This window comes from Hypanus sabinus, chromosome 9, assembly GCF_030144855.1.
Source record: "Hypanus sabinus isolate sHypSab1 chromosome 9, sHypSab1.hap1, whole genome shotgun sequence".
In the NCBI taxonomy this organism is placed as follows: domain Eukaryota; kingdom Metazoa; phylum Chordata; class Chondrichthyes; order Myliobatiformes; family Dasyatidae; genus Hypanus; species Hypanus sabinus.
The window spans coordinates 35,933,687-35,953,804 of record NC_082714.1 but is presented as its reverse complement, the minus strand read 5'-3'; the positions used below and the strand labels follow the sequence as shown (position 1 = coordinate 35,953,804).

General features: G+C 39.8%; 2 protein-coding genes across 12 annotated transcripts in view; one reads left to right on the top strand and one right to left on the bottom strand.

The window, feature by feature from the left end:
- LOC132399255 (uncharacterized protein C7orf50 homolog) overlaps positions 1–20,118 on the top strand; it is a 393,915-nt gene that overhangs the window by 332,393 nt on the left and 41,404 nt on the right. Inside the window, exon 1 of one of the 3 annotated variants that reach the window (XM_059979470.1) lies at positions 13,242–13,271. The exons of the other annotated variants lie outside the window; for them this stretch is intronic. Coding sequence (XP_059835453.1) covers positions 13,257–13,271 — 15 coding nt within the window. The 5' untranslated portion in view covers positions 13,242–13,256. Of the gene's footprint in view, positions 1–13,241; positions 13,272–20,118 lie in introns of those variants that run through there. 3 annotated transcript variants of the gene reach the window in all.
- Positions 1–20,118, bottom strand: part of LOC132399254 (probable G-protein coupled receptor 146) — a 167,846-nt gene that overhangs the window by 142,002 nt on the left and 5,726 nt on the right. Inside the window, exon 2 of one of the 9 annotated variants that reach the window (XR_009513924.1) lies at positions 18,426–19,468. The exons of the other annotated variants lie outside the window; for them this stretch is intronic. The gene's annotated coding sequence lies outside the window, so the exon portion shown is untranslated. Of the gene's footprint in view, positions 1–18,425; positions 19,469–20,118 lie in introns of those variants that run through there. 9 annotated transcript variants of the gene reach the window in all.

The window sequence follows — 20,118 nt, the reverse complement described above, 5'->3', positions numbered from 1 at the left end:
CGAAGTCTCTCTGCAAGCTCTCTGTTTCCTCAATACTACCCACTACTCCACCTATCTTTGTATCATCGGCAAACTTAGCCACAAATCTATTAATACTGTAGTCCAAATCATTGACATACAGCATAAAAAGCAGCAATCCCAACACTGACCCTTGTGGAACTCCACTGGTAACCGGCAACCAGCAACCAGCCAGAATAGGAACCCTTTCTTTCCACTCTCTGTTTTCTACTGACCAGCCAATGCTCCACCCATGCTAGTAACTTCCCTGTAATTCCATGGGCTCGTATCTTGCTAAGTAGCCTCATGTGCGGCACCTTGTCAAAGGTCTTCTGAAAATCCAAGTACACCACGTCTACTGCATCTCCTTTGTCTACCCTGCTTGTAATTTCCTCAAAGATTTGCAGTATGTTTGTCAGGCAGGATTTGGCCTATCTTGTCATGTGCCTCCAGGTACTCCGTAATCTCATCCCAAACATCGATTCCAACTACTTCCCAACCACTGATGTCAGGCTAACAGGTCTATAGTTTCCTTTCTGCTGCCTCCCACCCTTCTTAAATAGCAGAGTATCATTTGCAATTTTCCAGTCATCCGGTACAATGCCAGAATATATCGATTCTTGAACGATCATTGTTAAAGCCTCCACAGTCTCTCCAGCTACTTCCTTCAGAACCCAAGGGTGCGTTCCATCAGGTCCAGGAGATTTAGCCACCCTCAGACCATTCAGTTTCCTGAGCACCTTCTCAATCGAAATTTTAATTTCACAAAGTTCACTTCCCTGACACTCTTGAATGTCCGGTATACTGCAGACGTCTTCCACTGTGAAGACTGATGCAAAATACGCATTCAGTTCCCCTGTCATTTCTGCATCTTTCATTACAATATCTCCAGCATCATTTTGTATTGGTCCTATATCTACCCTCAACCCTCAACCTTTATATACTTAAAAAAGCTTTTAGTATCTTCTTTGATATTAGTCGCCAGCTTCCTCTCATAATTCATCTTTTCCTTCCTAGTGACCTTCTTAGTTTCCTTCTGCAAGTTTTTAAAAGCTTCCCAATTCTCTATCTTCCCACTAGCTCTGGCTTCCTTGTATGCCCTCTCTTTTGCTTTAACTTTGGCTCTGACTTCACTTGTCAGCCACGGTAGCGTCCTTCTTCCCTTTGAAATTTTTTTCTTATTTGGAATATATCTGTCTTGCACTTCTCTCATTTTTTGCAGAAACTGCAGTCATTGCTGCTCTGCTATCTTTCCTGCTAGCATCCCTTTCCAGTCAACTTAGGCCAGTTCCCCTCTCATGCCATTGTAATTTCCTTTATTCCACTGAAATAACTGACACATTGCACTTTATTTTTTCCCTCTCAAATCTCGAAGTGAACTCGATCATATTGTGATCACTGTTCCCTAAGGGTTCCTTAACCTTAAACTCTCTTATCACCTCCGGATCAGTGCACAACATCCAATCCAGCTCAGCCGATCTGATACACCTGCAATTCTTTTATTTCTGGTTTTAAAAAGTCTCTGTATTCTGTCTCTTCCTATTTACCAAAACTCACACTCTGAAGGCAGAAGGTACTTTGCATGTATAGGCCATGCTCTGGTCATTCACACCCCCCTCCACCCTTTTAGGCAGTCAAACAGTACTAGTCCATACATATGCCATCTTATTCTCAACTGAAAAGATTTCCCGAGCAAGTTCCCGCATCACGACTATACAGCCTCACTCAGGGAAATATAGTTCATATCCTTGCCTGAAACTGTAAGCTTTAGCTGAAACACTCAAATCTTCAAGCAAATCAGTAGTTTTGATTACTAAACTTAAGGTAAAATTCAAAATAAATTAGCATACTGTACATCTTATCGCTCCTTTATTAATGCCTGCACTTTGAAGATAGTTCGACTGTGAGGATCACTGTGTGCCAACCATGCTGTGATCTCTCAGCCTTCTTATTTGTAATAGAGAGTGGGTTGCATCATTTCTACCATACTCCTCTATCACATTAGTATTTCAGACAATACCGCCAACAGCAGCACTGAAATTCATCTTTTAAATTATAAAACTTTTAAGTTTATATAATCAATTCAGTAAATAAAGCATTGTGTTCAGAAAAGGTATGTTTCACTAACAGCAGAAAAAACTGAGGGTGTTTATTATTTTTCCTCTGAAGAATTTGGAGATTTGCAACTCTGATGAGAATTATATATATATATCTTTAATAGGGACTTTTCCTTCCAGTGCATAGACTGTTTCAGTGAATCCCCACTGTAACCAGGAGTACGTCATTCCTGATTTACAACTCACCCACTCTGGTGCAGAATGGTACTGCAGAGCTGGAGGATAAATCTCTGCCAATGAAAGGATCTTATCCTTTGAAAGTCATTGAGAGAAATTTGTCTTGGGTTGGCAGCACGAAACAGACCATATCCTACTGGCCATCTAACATCCAACCCTGGCAGTGTTCAGCTACAGTCAGTCCTACACTCGGGAGTTGCTGGGCGTAATGGAATGTGACAACTAACCAATACAGCTCTGTTGGTTTTGTAATGCTGTCTCTGGAGAAATATTCAGCCCACAGCAGCTACAAAATCACTGACATTTAAGTCATGATAAAATAAAATTAATTATAACTGCACCGCAGTACAAGTATTTGGAGAGGCAGAACAAATAAATTAGCACATAAGATTGACACTTTTTCAGTAACTCCTTTCTGACAGAGGAGTTTAACTATCTGTCGTGTTTCAGAAGATGGCTCTTTTGGCTTGTGTGGGTTTAAGTAACACTGCAGAGAGCTAAAGACAAAGTGATACTGAGCCATTGTGTATTGTATGGATTGTCATATTTCAGATGTTAAACTAGTGAAACATAAAGATCCCATGGCACAATATTGAAGTATAGGGGCATTAGCTACATAATCTAAACAATAATTATCTTACTCCAACTTTACCAACCAGATGATCTATTATTTTCACAAACACAAGGAAATCTGCAGATGCTGGAAATTCAAGCAACACACACAAAATGCTGGTGGAACACAGCAGGCCAGGCAGCATCTTTAGGAAGAAGTACAGTCGACATTTCGGGCCGAGATCCTTTATCAGGACTAACTGAAAGAAGAAATAGTAAGAGATTTGAAAGTAGGAGGGAGAGGGGGAAATCCGAAATGATAGAAGACAGCAGGGGGTGGGGTGAAGCTAAGAGCTGGAAAGGTGATTGGCAAAAGGGATACAGAGCTGGAGAAGGGAAAGGATCATGGGACGGGAGGCCTAGGGAGAAAGAAAGGGGGAGGGGAGCACCAGAGGGAGATGGAGGACAGACAAGGAGTGATGGGCAGAGAGAAAACAAAAAGGGAGGGGGGGGGGGAAATCACCTTTCCAGCTCTTAGCTTCAACCACCCAAAAGTTGACTGTACTTCTTCCTATAGACGCTGCCTGGCCTGCTGCGTTCCACCAGCATGTTGTGGATTGATTATTTCCTGTGCATGGGATCTTGTGAAAGGCCACTTGATGCACGCCTTTCCATGAGTATGAGGGTGTTTAAAAGAGTGCTTCAATGGGCTCAAAGCACATTGTGATGTCCTAGACTTATAAAAACTGCTCTCCAGATGCAAGTTATTTCTTTCTATCTTCCTTTTCGGTATACTGTTTAGCTTAAGATTAGTGCACCAGGTGTCTACTACCAGATTTTTTTCCTGCACATGTACATGCTTTGAATAAATCTGGAAAAATTCCCAAGCAGATTACTCTACAGTACAGTATCTGTATAGGAGAGGTTACTGCTGAGCACATTTCATTAACATCTTTTTTGCAAGCAGCACCAATTGCAAACATTGCAGTTACACTCTGGGATAAGCTTGTCACAATTTAAACGGTTTGGTACAAGCCAGTAAACATGTTGTCTCTTGTTCATGATGTAACAACATCGTTTATGTTCATGCCTGTGTTGCTTCCATTCTGCACAGCCCTGCTTCGTTGCTCTACCATTGGTTGCCTTGCCTTCATATAGCTAGGCCCAACACTCTGAATGTCACTCTGCAAACCATAAGACCACAAGACATAGGAGCAGAGTTGGGCCATTTGGCCCATTTAGTCTGTTCCACCTTTCTCTCATGGATGACTTATTTTTCTCCTCAACCCCATTCTCCAGCCTTCTCCCCATATCCTTTGACACACTTACTAATCAATGACCTATCAACCTCTACTTAAATATATCCAATTACTTGGCCTCCACAACTGCCTGCTGTGACAAATTACACAGATTCACCACCCTCTGGCTAAAGAGTTCTTCCTCATCTCTGTTCAAAAGAGATATCCTTCTGAGGCTGTTCCCTCTGGTCATAGACTCCCCCACTAAAGGAAACATCTTCTTCAAGTCCAGTCATTTCAATATTCCATCAGTTTCAATGAGAATCCCCTCATGCTTCTAAAGTCCAGTGAGTACAGCTCCAGAGCCATCAAACACTCTTCATACGCTAACCTTTTCATTCCCAAGATCATTCTCGTGAACCTCCTCTTGACCCTCTCCAACCCCAGCATATGCTTTCTTAGATAATGTGCCCAAATAAGTGCAGCCTGACCAATGTCTTATGTAGCCTTAGCATCACTTCCTTGCTTTTCTATTCTAGTCCTTTCGAAATGAATGCCAATATTGCATTTATTTTCCTTTCTACTGACTCAATCTGCAAGTTAAATATCAGGGAAACCTGCATGAGGATTCCCAAGTCCCTTTGAACCTCTGATTTCTGAATTTGCTCCCTATTTAGAAAATGGACAACACCTTTATTCCTTCTACCAAAGTGCACGGCCATATGCTTCCCTACTATCTTCAATCTGCCATTTCTTTGCCTACTCTCCTAGTCTAAATCCTTTTGTAGACTCCCTGCTTCCTCAACACCACCTGCCCTTCCATCTATCTTTTTAATGTCCACAAACTTGGCCAGAAAATACTGCAAATTATCCCACTGATTAACAGTTAAGTAGCAACTCTGAACAGATCTGAGGAAAATTAATAACAAGAAAATTACCAGAACAGGACTTCAGTTATTCTCATTTTAACATAATCCTTACAACATTCATAAATGCACGGTGACATTACCTACTAACAGCGCAATCAATACAGCCCTTCATTTTATCGCTGTCACATTATACCTTTTTGATTCAAAATCTGTTGCTGAGCAACAACTTGTATTTATAAACCACTTTTTAGCATATCAAAGTATCCCAAGGTGCTTTACAGGCACGTTATAAGCAAAATTTAACTTAGAGCCTTATTTATAAATATTCAGGCCGGTGACATGATCAAAGAGATGGATTTTAAGGAGTAGCTTAATGGAGAAAGGAGAGGCAGGTAGGTTTGGGAGGGGAGGAATTAACATCTTGGAGCTGAAGGTACAACGTCAAATGGTGGAACAAGTAAGGTCAGGAATAGCCAAGAGCCCAGAAATGAGGAACTCAAATCTCAGAGGCTTAGCTGACAGTAATAGGATCAGAGTTTTGAGGAGCTCTGCCATGGTAGTATTTGAACGTAAGGCTGAGAATTTTAAAAGCAAGGCATTGTTTAACTAATGCTAATGAGTTTCAGCAGCATAATGGGACTCAGTTCAAGTAAAGGCACAGACAGCCAAAACTGAAATGAAACCGACGTCCTGTTGGTCATTTAATGACCAGGTACATAATGATTTATGATTCAACTTCATTCCCTGGAATCAAATTCTGACCATACCATCTGAGGTGTGAGCTAATGACCCATTCACCTGGCTGTGGCTAGGTCTGACATGAATGTTTGGCTTTCATGTGAGATCACCAACAATTCAGATTTGCTCTACAGCGACTTACTGTTAATCTCTTCAATAGAAACTCAAGAAGAAATTTCATAAGTACACAATCATATAAATATAATTGCAAATTAAGCACAACAATGCCTCTACTTCCATCAGAGTCTGCAGAGGTTCAGCATGTCATCAAAAACCTCAGCAGACTTCTATAGATGTGTGGTGGAAAGTGTGCTGACTGGCTGTGCTGCAGCCTGGTATGGGAACACCAATGCCTTTGAGCGGAAAATCCTACAAAAGGTGGTGGATTCGCCCCAGTACATCACAGATCAATCCCTCCCAACCATTGAGCACTTACATGAAACACTGCTGTAGAAAAGCAGCATCCACCATCAAAGATCCTCACCACCCAGGCCGTGCTCTTTTCTTGCTGCTGCCATCAGGTAGAAGTTACAGGTGCCTCAGGAATCACACCAGCAGGTTCAAGAACAGTTACTACCCCTCAACCATCAGGCGCATGAACAAAAGTAGATAACTACACTCATTCTACTTTTGGTGTTCCCACAACTGATGGTCTCACTTTAAGGACTCTTTGTCTTGTTATTTCATGCTCTTGTTATTTACTGCTATTCATCTATATTTCCATTTGCACCATTTGCTGTTTGTTGATCCTGTTTACATTTACTGTTCTATAGATTTGCTGAGGATGCCCGCAGGAAAAACAGACTCAAGAGTTGTATGTCATGGCACATATGTACTCTGATAACAAATTTTACTTTGAACTTTGATTAGCAATTCAAATAAACTCTTCATGAGCTTTCATCCACATGCAGGTATTGATTTTAAATGATGTTTCGATGACAAACTCCACCATCTTCATCAGATGACTAGGCACATCTAGTCCTGTGGTATGTATACTCAACTCCCGTCATCTGTACCTCTTGATTGGTTAGTCCTTAACTAGTTAGGTTTCTGCTGTCCCAGTTTGCTTTCAATCATATTCCAGTTCTTACTTAAAGTGAGACCTTCGTCTTTGTGAAAATTCTTATACCACTGGACTAGATGTGCCTAGGCATCATCTCTGATGAAGATGGCAGAGTTTGTCATTGAAATGTTGGTTAATCAATACCCATACCCAGCTGGAAGCCTGAGAAGAGTTTATTCATCAGTTACGCCGGGAAAGCACTAGATCCTTTTTCACAGTAATAATTCCCCTTTAATTAGTTTATATATTTGCTGTCAAAATGTTAGTGATAAGGTAAAGGGCTGTTTGACTGCCAGTGAAGTGACAGAGTTAGAAATCAGTTGATGAATCTGCCAAGTATACAGTCTGTACAATTGGAGTTGACACCCAATACTTCAGCAACAGATGCTTCTCTTCCTGTAGGGTTATCTGAGGTTCATGGGAATGCTGGCAGATTCACCCTAAAACAACACTGATTTAGAGAGGCGATCTCAGTGTTCAATATTAATATGATTGGCATCTTTGAACTCGTCTGGAATCAATTTATATTTTGAAGAGAGTCCTCATCAGTGCTACAAAGTGAGGAATTGTTGGAATAAATCAAGTCCTTCTGGCTGCAGAACATTAAGACTCAAAACTCTTTCGTAAAGCAACCTTCAGTCATTCTCCAGGCAGTGGGGTCAATGTGGTAGTGGAGGCTATCATGATAATTTCAAATCTCCTCAAAGAAATTCTTACCTTATTAGTTTTATTAAAAAAATAGCATTCAGCAGAGACTGTAAAGCTGTGTTTTTAATTTAATATTTTTGTCATTTAAGTAATCAGAAACTGTAGCAGAGTCAGTGGAGGCCTATAATTATGTTCCTCTTTTGAATCTCATTTAAATATATTGAATCACATCATCAAAGATGCGCTATCCCATCTGTGGGTTTTTACCACTAAGAATTAGCTGCTCCTCACTCACTAGATGAAGCTCTCAATCACTGTACCCCCTTTAAACTTAAGACACCTCCCCAACAATTATTAGAGAGGGACGAAAGACTGCAGATGCTGGAATCTGGAGCGACAAACGAGCTGCTGGAAGAACAGGAGGAAATAAATAGTTGCAGGGCTTTGACCTCAAACATTGATGATTTCATTCCTCCCACAGATGTTGGGAGTTACTCCAGCAGATTGTTTGTTGCTCCAGTTAATTAGATCAACTTGGACTTGCCTGGGGTTTAAGTGCTGCCTGGAACGTTGGATAAAAAGTTTCCTCAAAATATTGACCAAGGGTCTCATGTGAAGTATCTCACTTAAATTCCCAGTAAGCAGAGACCTCCAAATCCTACTTAACATTAATTGGCTCTCATAACCAGAGAGACCTCAAGATATCCATTGCGTGAAATGGAAATATGCCAACATGCTACTGCTGATATTGGGGAACAGTAGTTGAGGTACATTATTGGGACTAAATAAAACCAACTTTCATGTGATTGCCTGTTTTGAGAGGACTTATTTGTCTAAAGTTCCACAAAATGTGGAAATCCTTCACAATGAGTGTAAATATTTTTCATGTTTTGGTACATGCCATGTGCCAAAATCAAGCCCTTTTAAGAACAGATCATGTGACATATTTTGCCAAAGATAATGTAGGGATGCATTTATTTAAATCTTAAAAAGATTTCCGCACAATTTTAGTAAATCTTTGTTGTGTTAGTTTGTCATCTAAACATAAAGCTATTGAGAAATTTGAAATCATCACAATTAAGCCAAAACAGATTCAGATTCTGTACTAAAAAAAAATTAATTGCTGGATAATTTGAATTGAGCGACTCATTGCAAAAAAAAAGGAATTACTAGTACAGGCCAACTCTTGACGAATTCCTGAAAGCTTGATCACATGATTGTTCCCTCCAACTGCCCTGCACAGACAAAGAGCCATTTCACACCCCTCCAATACTTTTATAATTAAAGCATTCAAAGAAAAGTGAGGGAAATAATAAAGATTTTTATCTGATTCTCACACTTGTCCAGGAAATTTAACGACTATCCAGGCCAGTCCTGAAGGAACTGGCAAATTGCTTCCTAGGCCTCAGCTACTCTTGCAGTGACCATTAGGATACATAGCTTTTGTAAACAGGAGGGGATATGGGAATTTAATTTCTTCTTATTTAATAATGCACCTTTCCTTTTGTGTCAATGAAATGCCCTTCTACATTATGCAACTTTAAAACACCTTCAGTAAGTTGTAGTGTATAAATTTGTAAATGAGCATTCCTGATCAATCTCGGCACAAAAGAGAGGTCCAGCCAGTCCAGAAGCATTCAAGATACCAACATTAATTTATTTCTTGTTGAGTAGCTGAATGATTTTGAGAAATTGGTATCCCTGCTGTACTATAGTTACTTCAAATGGAATTTTAATAAGCTAAGAAGTTTTACCTTGCCATATGTAGATATACAAGGACAGGGTGTATGTCAGTCAGAGGAAGGAAGTAGTTTTGGCTGATACATGGTAGAGCAGAGCAGACTGTTCTCCACACAGGAGTGTGCCTGTTTTCATGAACTCCATGGCACAGTGCAATTAACAGTTGTTTTTACACACTATAACCCAACTCTTTCCTCTGATTTATTTTTGTAGCCCAGAGTACATCCCTGGTGGAATTTTTCCAGAGAAAATATTTCAATGTACAGTATCCTTGGAGACAGATTTTTCGTGCTACATTTCAAAAAATATATGGGTCTGTTCTTGCACATTTGATCAGCTGTCATTACGTAAAACTGGCAAAAAAAAAAAGATCTGCAAATTATTCCAGTTTTTGACACTAACTGCTCTTATCCAATTACCTCCTGTAGGCCAGCAGGTCCTAACTTTTCATTAACCACTCTGCTCCTCAGGTGATGTTAAGCTGAAGAGCAATAATTTCTACATTTCCATCCTCCTTTCCAGAGGTTTCAACTGCATTACTATTATCTTCCACCTACTTACTGAGATAACAGCACTCCTCCAATCTGGCATTCCTGATTTTCTTATCACCACTACTCACAGCCAAGCTTTCAGATGTGCAGCTTTGGAATTCCTCCAATAAATCCCTCTGATTTATTTCTTATAATAATTTTCCCGTCACCCTCCTCATTAACTTCTTAGGTGGCCAGTAAGCAGATACAGATAAGAACATCATAAATTGAAGCAGGAGTAGGCCATTGACTTCTCGTGCCTGCTCTACCAATCAATAAAATAATGGTTGATCATTTACCTTTATGCAACTTTCCTTCACTAACCCTAATTCCATGATTCCCTTGTTGTCTAAAAATTAGTTGATCACTGTCTTGAATGTACTCATCAACTGATTGCCTAGACTTCGAGGTAAAGAGTTTCAAAAATTTCTTATCGTCTAGGGTGAAGAAATTTAACCAGAGAGTTGGACTCCTATGTCTGAGTCGGTGGCCTCTTGTCTACACACCTTTGCCAAGGAAATGTCACTCTCTTGTTAGCCCCATAAGAACTTTTTACATCACAATGAGATTTTCTCTCAAGTTTCTAAATTTAAGAAAATACAAGCATAGTTTTCTAAGTTCTTCTTGAAAGACAAAGCTACCATCACAGGAATCAATCCATTAACTAATTCTTTATCAGTGTTAGTGTTTTCTTCCAATCCTATGTTCTATTCTATTATTTATAAATCCACATTGCCTATGCTCATCCCATTACTATACTACTCCACTCATAATAGACTCCAGCATTTCTCTGTTGCTGAAGGCAGGCCAGCTAATGTACTTTATCCCTTTTTTATAAGTGTAAGGTAACAAATCCCTCATCGGTGGGAACAGTCCCATAATCTTTGGAATTCTGGGATATGATAATTCATACCTCCACTGTTTCCATAGCTATCACCTTCTAAACTCTAGGATTTAAGTCATTTTGGTTTGAGAGAGATATCAGCATTCAGTCTCATTAATTTTTACAGTACTAATCTTATAATGCTTATCAATTTCTTCAAGCATCTCAATTGCACTTGACCTCTGATTCTCCACAATGTTTCTTCATGATGTGTATATAATTATAGTTTAATTTCTCTGCTTTTTGTTTTATAAAAGGAGCCACATGAAAATACCCTTTCCTTTTACAAATCTGTGGAAGCTTTTTACTGTCTGTGTTTATGTTACTCACTATACCACTCTTGCATTTCACTTTCTTTTCCCTTATCAAAGCCTTAGTTCTCCTTTGCTGTACCCCAATCCTTTGGCGTGCTGTTTTCTTTGGCAATACCATACGTGTTTTCCTCTCATCTAAAACAGTTACCAGATTTTCCTTGATAGCCACACATTCCGTGCTGGAAGTTTTGCCTTTAAAGGGAATATGTCTATTACTAGTAAAACATTAGCTATTGTTTTATTATTGGCAAACCTATTGCATAAAATTTTAGGTTTTTTGTCACTCTGCTCTAAGTGTTCTAACCTATCAGATAATCAGAAAGGATCTAGTGCTTTCCCGGAGTATATGATAATTAAACTCTTCTCCGGCTTCCAACCAGGTGCAGGTATCTATTTTAACCAACGTTGCGATGACAAACTTCATCACCTTCATTAGGGTTGATGCCTGCACACGTCTAGTCCAGTGGTGTCGATACCCCCACCCCCCACTGTGAGTCCCTCCTGATTGGTAGTCCTCAACCAATCAAATTTCCACTGTCTTACTTTGTTTTGAAGGAAGACTTTAAAATAAGACTGGAGAGTAAGAATTTTAATAAAGATGAAGGTCTCGCTCTAAGTAAGGAATAGAATTTGATTGTAAACAAATTGGGACAGCAGAAAACTGTTTAGTTGAGGATTAACCAATCAGGAGAGACGGTTGGCAGGGGAATATATACCATCGAACTAGACATGACCAGACATAATTCCTGATGAAGATGGCGAAGTTTGTCATCGAAATGTTGGTTAAAATCAATACCTGCATGTGACTAGAATCCCGAGAAGAGTTTATTCGTCATCAGATAGCTGATTAACCCCTTCCTATTTTAGAATATTTGATTTAAATTTGCCTCTTTCATAGTTGGTTTCTCAATATATTCATCAAGTCTACCATCTTTACACAATCAATGAATTGCTCTATTAGGTTACCTATATGAAGATTAATATGTCATAGGCACATCTCAATTCCTAAATTATATAATGTAATATATTATATTATGGTATAATACCATGACTACTATTTTAGGGCAACATGTACAAATATTTGCTTGCTACTTGGATCCTTCTAAACTGATTTTCCTTCTTGACTTTCAGAATTATGATTTTTTTTCCTTTAGTGTCTTAATTCCATTCTTTTTAAGAACAAGGGTACCCTTTCTTTCTCATCTTGCCTATGACTTCTGAACATTAAGGTTCCTATAGTGCAGAATTTTCAACTGTGGTCAGTCTGTAATCAATCTATTATAAAAGTTCCATTTATGTCACTAATATATCTAATTATAAATGCTGCATAGATTCAACAGCCCTTAGTTTTGTTCTTTGGCCATTTTTTCCTCCTGTTCTGACTCTAGTACTGACATGTTTATATGTCCATATCTTTCTGACAGAATTTGGCTACCATTACCCATTACCCATTTTACTATTCTACACTGTCATTTTGGCCTTTGTCTTTAACTTCCTAAACTTTTCACCATCAGCACTTGCCCACTCACCCTACCCACTACTTAGCTTAAGGTGTATCTACAGCTCGAGGAGTTTGATTCTCCAAATCGCTGGTTCCAGTCTGATTGAGGTACAGCTGAACCCAGAAGGCCGGCTCCATCTTTCCCCAGTTCCCGGTCAAAGCAACCACACTATTCTCCGAGGTATGCATTTATTTTTGGAAGGTTATTTACTATGAGCCAATTTGGACATGGTCTGGATAGAAATCCAGAAACTGTTGTTTTTGTTGCTCTGTTTTTTTTTGCATTTGGACTCCCATATTCCCTCAGGAAACCTCCTTAGCCTTATCTAGCTCATTATTCTCAGCACAGACCAGGAATTTACCCCTCTGCTCCATACTTACTTCCAGCCCTGAGGAAATGTCCTTAACCCTGCCACCACACATGGCCTCCAGGATTCAGCTTACAGCTGCAGAGAACAGCCTTACCTGATTATCATTATATTGAGTTTCATTCCCACAACCGGAATGGTCTGTCATACATTGGTGCCAGGACCATTTATTTATCCATCCTGCGGCCTCCTGTCTCATTCATGTAGGCCACAAGAACCTCATTCCTGTTGGACAAGTGTAAGGCTCGAGACTCAGCAGAGCTATGGTCTGCATCCCCATTCCATCCATCATGCCTTACTATCCCACTTAACAGACCCTGTTTGGTAATACACCCTGAAGTACTTCTGAATGTTTCATTTTGCTAATGATGCCTTATAAATTGAAACTGAGACGGTTAAGAATACTGTATAAATTTACTACAATATAATTGCGGGTTTCCTTCTATTTCATCCCTTCCTTATTCCAGAAAAAGATTGTGCATAGGTACCGTGATTGGAAGCCCATCATCCCTCCGCTTCAAATGCAAGACCAAACAGTGAGTTTCTGTAGAATTTATGCTGGCTTGTTGACAGGAGGTGGATCCATTTATTCCCACTTACCTACCAGTTTCTCTAAACCTTTTGAGTATGTTTTTTCTTTTCATATGTTTATGCACTCTTTTTTAAGAATTACCCTGAATTCCTCCTTCCACTGCTGTCTCTGAAATACATTCCATTTGATAAGACAATTCCTCCTAATATCTATATCCATATCATTGATGAAACCTTTAGTGTTTCCACTTTAGTTGTAATTAATTGATCAGTGGAATAGATTTTCTTCTTTTGAAAGCGAGTGTGTTTTGATTGTTGCTCACGAGAGATCATCGGGAACTGATCGATTGATGGAGAGGAAAAATTCTATTGGTTGTGAAGTTGTGGACAAATGTGCATGCACCGAAAGCTCCAGCCTGATTGCGAAGGATTGTTTAGGAATGTTTCTGTATGTGTTTCTGACACGTTTTCAGTCCAGATGTTGGTGAACAGTGGTGATAGAGAGTAAGACTCCACACAAAGTGGATTTCTGTATTTTCACCTGTAAGCAAAATACCACCTAAAGCGGTTAGACTATTAACTGTTTTGTAACGGAGTATTAGTGCTACTGCGTGACGGCTCCAGAAACCCAGGTTCAATCTGCTAATTTATGTGTGGAGTTTCTACCTGCAAATGCATGTGTTTCTTTGAGTGCTTCAGTTCCCTGTCACATCCCAAGGCCATGTGGGATGGTTGGTTAATTGACAACTGTAAATCATCCCTAATGTTTACATAAGTGGTAGAATATGTGGAGTTTTGATAGGAATGTGATGTAATAAAAGAGGATTAATTTAAGCTTGGAGTAACTTGATGTTCAGTGTGGATTTGGTGGGCTGAGACACTGCTAGACTGTATTTCTTATTGTTGTACATTATTTTGGCTTTGACAATGCTAATGTAAAAAATATGGCAAGCACAAATCTTGTTTAAGTTATACCACACAGTGAATGACAGAATTCTTCTCACCAGTCAGTAAATATCGTCACATAGTTGTCAATCAGAGAGGATGAAAGCACAGGATGAAAATTTCTCCCAAAGGTAATAAAACCCAAGAAGCAAAACAGAAAAGGTTGAGAGGGAGCTAACCAAAAGCTTTTTAACTTGGAGGCAAAGGTGCTGCCCTTCCTCCACAAAAGCAATCAAGAATTTTTATTCTCACGGTATCAGTTAACCCTAGTATGGTGATCAGAAACCTGGTTGGCAGCAACTGCAAACCTTGGGAAAGGGATAGGGAATTTTGCAGCAATTAGGAACCATCAAGGATACAAAGATTGGGAATCCTTAGGAATATACAGGTTAATAACCTCATGAGCAGACAAATTGAGTCACCTAGGAATCTATCGTTCAAGAACTCTGGGGAGTGCACAGATTTGGGAACTTTTGAGAGTGTATGTTTTGGGAATCCTGGGAGTGTACAGATGGGAAATATTTGGGGATATACAAGTCTAGAATCTTTCGGAGAGTACAGATTGGGAATAATTGGGAGTGTATTGATCTGGAATACTCAAGAGTATGTAGGTAGAGAATGTTCATATGAGGAATGTGGAGGTCTGTAGAGATCAGGTTCTCTGGGGGGGAGAGAGATACAGTGTAATGGCCTAGGAGGGAGAAGAGGACGTCAAGAACACTGGAGAGGCTTAATGACAGAAAATCTTCAGATGTGGTGATTGGCAACCCTCAAGGCAGGATTGGTTGGGTAGCCATTCTTCAGCTGGTCTGCACGTATCAGGCAGTATCTCAATGATCTGAAAACAGGCAGCACTGATCTGATTGCCAGATGCAGTGTTCTCTACTTTGACAGATTGTGAATTGTAGTTCTTAAATTAAAATGTGCTCTTTTTTGCCAATTATGATTTAAATGGGTTAGAAAGTTAATAATTTACTGTGTTTGTCTCTGATAACCCTGACATTGCAGGAAGTATTATGGTAGCATTATAGAGGATACAGAAGGGATTTAAGTAGATGCTGCTCAAGTGGAGAATTTTACTAATGTGTCGAGCTAATCTGGGGTTACTTTCTGTGGAATAAAGGAAGCTGACTGGAGATTTAACTGAGTTGTGTAAAATTATACAAGGCCTAGATGGAAGATAAAGAGCACTTACTTGCCTTGGCAGAGAACTCAGCAACAGGTGGCATGGATTTAAAGTAATTGGTGGAGGGAGTAGTGCAGAGATGAGAATTGTTTTCACCTGAAGACTGACAGGGGTCAACAATGCTGCCTGAAATGGTAACTGCAGCACTTTAAAAAATTACAGGGATAATCACTTTGTGTCATCACCCGCATGGCTACAGATCATAAACTGTACGGTGGGACTAAGTTGGATCACCTTTCTTCAACCAGTATTGATGTGGTGGGACAAGTGGCTTCTCACGTGGTAAATTTTTGCAATTTTATACCCGGCAGCAATGATCTAGTTGCAGGCTACTGCACTTTCTGCTTGGCCAGGCATTGGTACATTGCTTAGGGTGACACTTAAATTAATATTTTTTCCTCTGTAAATTACAGCCTCTACACACCAGCTTAATTACGTGCAAGGCTTGAAATGGATTGAAGAAAATGTTGTTGATTCAGCTTTGTGAAGGGAAACACCTCTACTGGTGCCCTTTGTTGATTCAGCGTCTTTAATAACATGGCACAATCATACATCTGTGTTGCCTTTTCTTCTTGTATGAATGTACTTTGTTTATCCAGAAGAATTTGACTGTGACAAATATTGCCTCGAAAGGAAAGTACTTAACTCTATGTGGCCCCTGCTTTGAGCAGCACATATACCAGCAATATATTTCAACAACCAACATAAAAAATCTTTGGTTAGGGTGAGGTTTGGAGACACTTCCCCATCCATAGCATGCTGGCAGCTGGGTAGGAGGAAGTCTAAGTCCAGTTTTGCAATGTAATCAATTGTAAAGGAATAGGCCAGTTGTTTAAAAAATTTGCCCCGTTACCTCCTGAAGTTGTAAATATTTTAAACAGGTGATGTTTGAAAACAATTTCCTTCTCTCTATCTTTCTGCTCCTCTGCCCACTTTTCCCGTTTAGGTGGAATATGTTATCTTATAAAGAGCACAAACATCTGCTTCTTCCACTTAAGTAAATTTGTTCCAAGCCCTCCAGATCAGGGAACAATGCCAGTGAGTAGATGGAAGTTCCCCTCGATCCAAGATCCTGATTTCCCTCTCTCCTTTCTAAATGCCTAAAATTTCAAGCCAGGGGTTTATCTATAACTTAGAAAGTTTAGCTTTATTTCTTACTGGGAGGTGGGTTGGAGATCTGTCTCTACCAAAGGAGGTGTAAAGCGCTCCTTCCTTCCGCTAGCGGCTAGCCTGCAGATTACTCTTTGGCAAGGTTTAGCCCTGCTTAACCCCCCTGATCAGAATCATTTGAAGCGATGGGAGTGGGCGGTTGATGGTCATACGAGCAGCTGGTGCAAATCACAAGTCCTGGTTATGCGACCACTGACGCCAGGCAGATAACCTCTGAAAAGTATTGATAATGGCTGGGGTCATCTGTCTTTAAAGACACTGCCCAGAAGAAGGCAATGGCAAACCACTTCTGTAGAAAAATCTGCCAAGAACAATCATGATCATGGATAGACCATGATCGCCCACGTCATATGACACGGCACATAACGATGATGATGATATTTCTGTCACTCATACATTGAAACATACAGTTAAATACATTATTTGTGTCAAATCAAATTACCTAGGATTATGCTGGGCAGCCCACAAGTGTCACCAGGCATCTGGCACAAACAAAGCATGTCCACAACTTTCTAACCCTAACTGGTGTCATTGGAATGTGGGAGGAAAACAGAGCACTTGGACGAAACCCACACGGTCACAGGGAGAATGTACAAACTCCTTACAGGCAGATTAAGGAGTTCAATCATTGATTGCTGGTACTTTAACAGTGCTACACTAGCCACTACCCTACCTGAGAGGATCATGCATAAGATACATTTCTGTCATATGAAACTGACATATTTTTATGCCCCACATTCCAAAGGTGTACAGGTTAGGGTTAAGAAGATGCGGCATGCTATGTTGGCAACAGAAACATGGCACGCTTGGATGCTGCCCCAGAGCATCCCTGGACCATGTTGGTCATTAATGCAAACATTTCACTGTATGTTTCAATCTACATGTAACAGATAAAGCTAATCTTTACCTTTATATGCTCCTTATTATTAACTGGTTGAGGTACAGAGAAGATATGCAAGATATTTGGTGCAGATCTGAGCTTTCCATTTATGTTAGTGCAGGGGACATCTTCCTCTTGTTGTCCAGCTTATTATCGGCAGTTGTTGAGGTTGTAATGCAAAAAAGCAGAGTCTGAGGTCATAAGTGCTTGCAGTTAAAAGGAATGACTTATCGGAAACCAGAATGAGCAAAATTCTACCCTTGTAATTAAGCAGATTTATGAATCATGCTTTGAAATGATCCTATTTTTCAGTTTCAAGTATAAGGTGTGCAACTAAATGTAAACATAGCCACAATGACTTTCATGACCTTGGAACATTAACAATAATTTTTACATATGTGGCAACTTTGATGTAACAGTGTGACCCAAGTTACATAACAGAAATGTTATGAAATAAACTTTGAACCAAGCCTCATTATGACAACAGTGTGCAAGTAAATAAAAGCTTAGTTGGGGAGCAAAGTGAAGGTGTAGGGAGGGGTTTTTGGAGATAAGGGGCATACGATCTGAAGGGATGATTGAGATAAAATCACAATATACAAGTTTGCAGGGAAGAGATCTTGGAGAGTTGCTGGGATTTCAAAGAGGAAGGGTGAGGCTACAGAGGAATTTTAATCAGAAGCAAGAGCATTTTACATTTAACAAAACTTAAAAGAGCAAGCAAAGCTACTTAATGAAACTAGTCTTATCAAGACAACACCTCTACATGTTCGACAAAATTCTGTGAATATAGGAAGGGCTTATCATCAAAGTAGAATTCTGAGTTTTTTTCTGACTAAAAGAGGAACAAACAGTGGCAAGGTCTGTTGACCTTCTATTGTCGTGAGCTTGTGAGCGGATGGAATAGGAGTGGGTCCTGAAGGGCCATGGTTGAAGAATGGAATATGATCACAAGACAAAATAAAGCAGACGCTGAAAATTAGAAATTAAATCTGTAAACCCTGGAAATACTCAACAGAATCGGCAGAACTTGAGGAAGATTGTTGACCAAAAACACCAACTCTGTTCCCCTTACCATAGTTGCTACCCAGCCTATTGAATATTTCTGGCATTTTAGATTGCATTATAACTCGAACTGACAGACATACTTTATTGATCCCGAGGGAAATTGGGTTTCGTTACAGTTGCACAAACCAAGAATAGTGTAGAGATATAGCAATGTAAAACCATAAATAAATAAATAAATCAATCAATCATAATAATAAGTGAATTATGACAAGTGGAAATAAGTCCAGGACCCGCCTATTGGCTCAGGCTGTCTGACCCTCCGAGGGAGGAGTTGTAAAGTTTGATGGCCATAGGCAGGAATTACTTCCTATCATGCTCAGTGTTACATCTCGGTGGAATGAGTCTCTGGCTGAATGTACTCCTGTGCCTAACCAGTACATTATGGAGTGGATGGGAGACATTGTCCAAGATGGCATGCAACTTAGACAGCATCCTCTTTTCAGACACCACCGTCAGAGAGTCCAGTTCCACCCCCACATCATCACTGGCCTTACAAATGAGTTTGTTGATTCTGTTGGTGTCTGTTACCCTCAGCCTGCTGCCCCGGCACACAACAGCAAACATGATAGCACTGGCTGCCACAGACTCGTAGAACATCCTCAGCATCGTCCGGCAGATGTTATAGGACCTCAGTCTCCTCAGGAAGTACTGATTTATACTGTACAAAATAGTAACTTCCAAAGCAAATAAGAGAAAACATATTCTCTTTTTCAAATGAATTCACCCCCTGTAGTCCTATCAAAATGTAGCTCACAATCAGTGTCATTGCAATAATGTCCACTTTATCTTAAAGTTGCTCTTTGCTCAGTTAGGTGGGTGTTCCCTCTATGGCTACATGTCGAGTTATGTTAGGAAGTAGAATGGGACATCCTGAAGCTGTGGAAGTTGCTTTAGATATGCAGCATTTCTTCATTGAAGTTAATCTTGATGAAATTGTAAAGTTAATTTGAAGTCTGAAATGATAAGCAGATGAAGGTCACAAGTAGACTACCAAAATTTTGCACTGTATGTAATGCATGACTGCAATTTTTAGCGGGATGGTGAAAACATTTCCTGTTAGCTTTGTGGTGTCAGCAGTTAGAGCATCTGTTATATTCCGTCCTGCTGCTCAAAGCAGGCATTCATCAGTTTGTTTTGGGAAACCAATGCACAAGCTTAAAGCATAATCTGCCTTTGCATTTTGGAGTAGGCTAAAGGATTTTGCATTTCTTTTGAAATGAATTGCCCCAGATGAGATTCAATGTCTCCAATAGATGCCATTGTTATGTCTGATCATGAAATGAGTGATGCTTTCAATCTAGGCATTTTCCTACCACTGTGAGAGTATTGATTTCCAATGGTACAGCGGCTTTAATGTAGCCAAAACATCCTAAGGCACTTCAGTGAGGTTGTTTGAACAATAATTGATGCTGGCCATGTAGAAAAGCACTGAGATGGATGATTAAAAGTTTGGCTAGAATGATAGACTATGGGATATCTTGAAGAATGTAAAAGGCAGTGAAGCTATTAAATTTAGGGGACCAAGGCATCTGAAGCAACTCCATTATTGGTACAGCAGTTTAACTTGAGCACAACGAGAGGTCAGAATTAGAATAGCACAGAC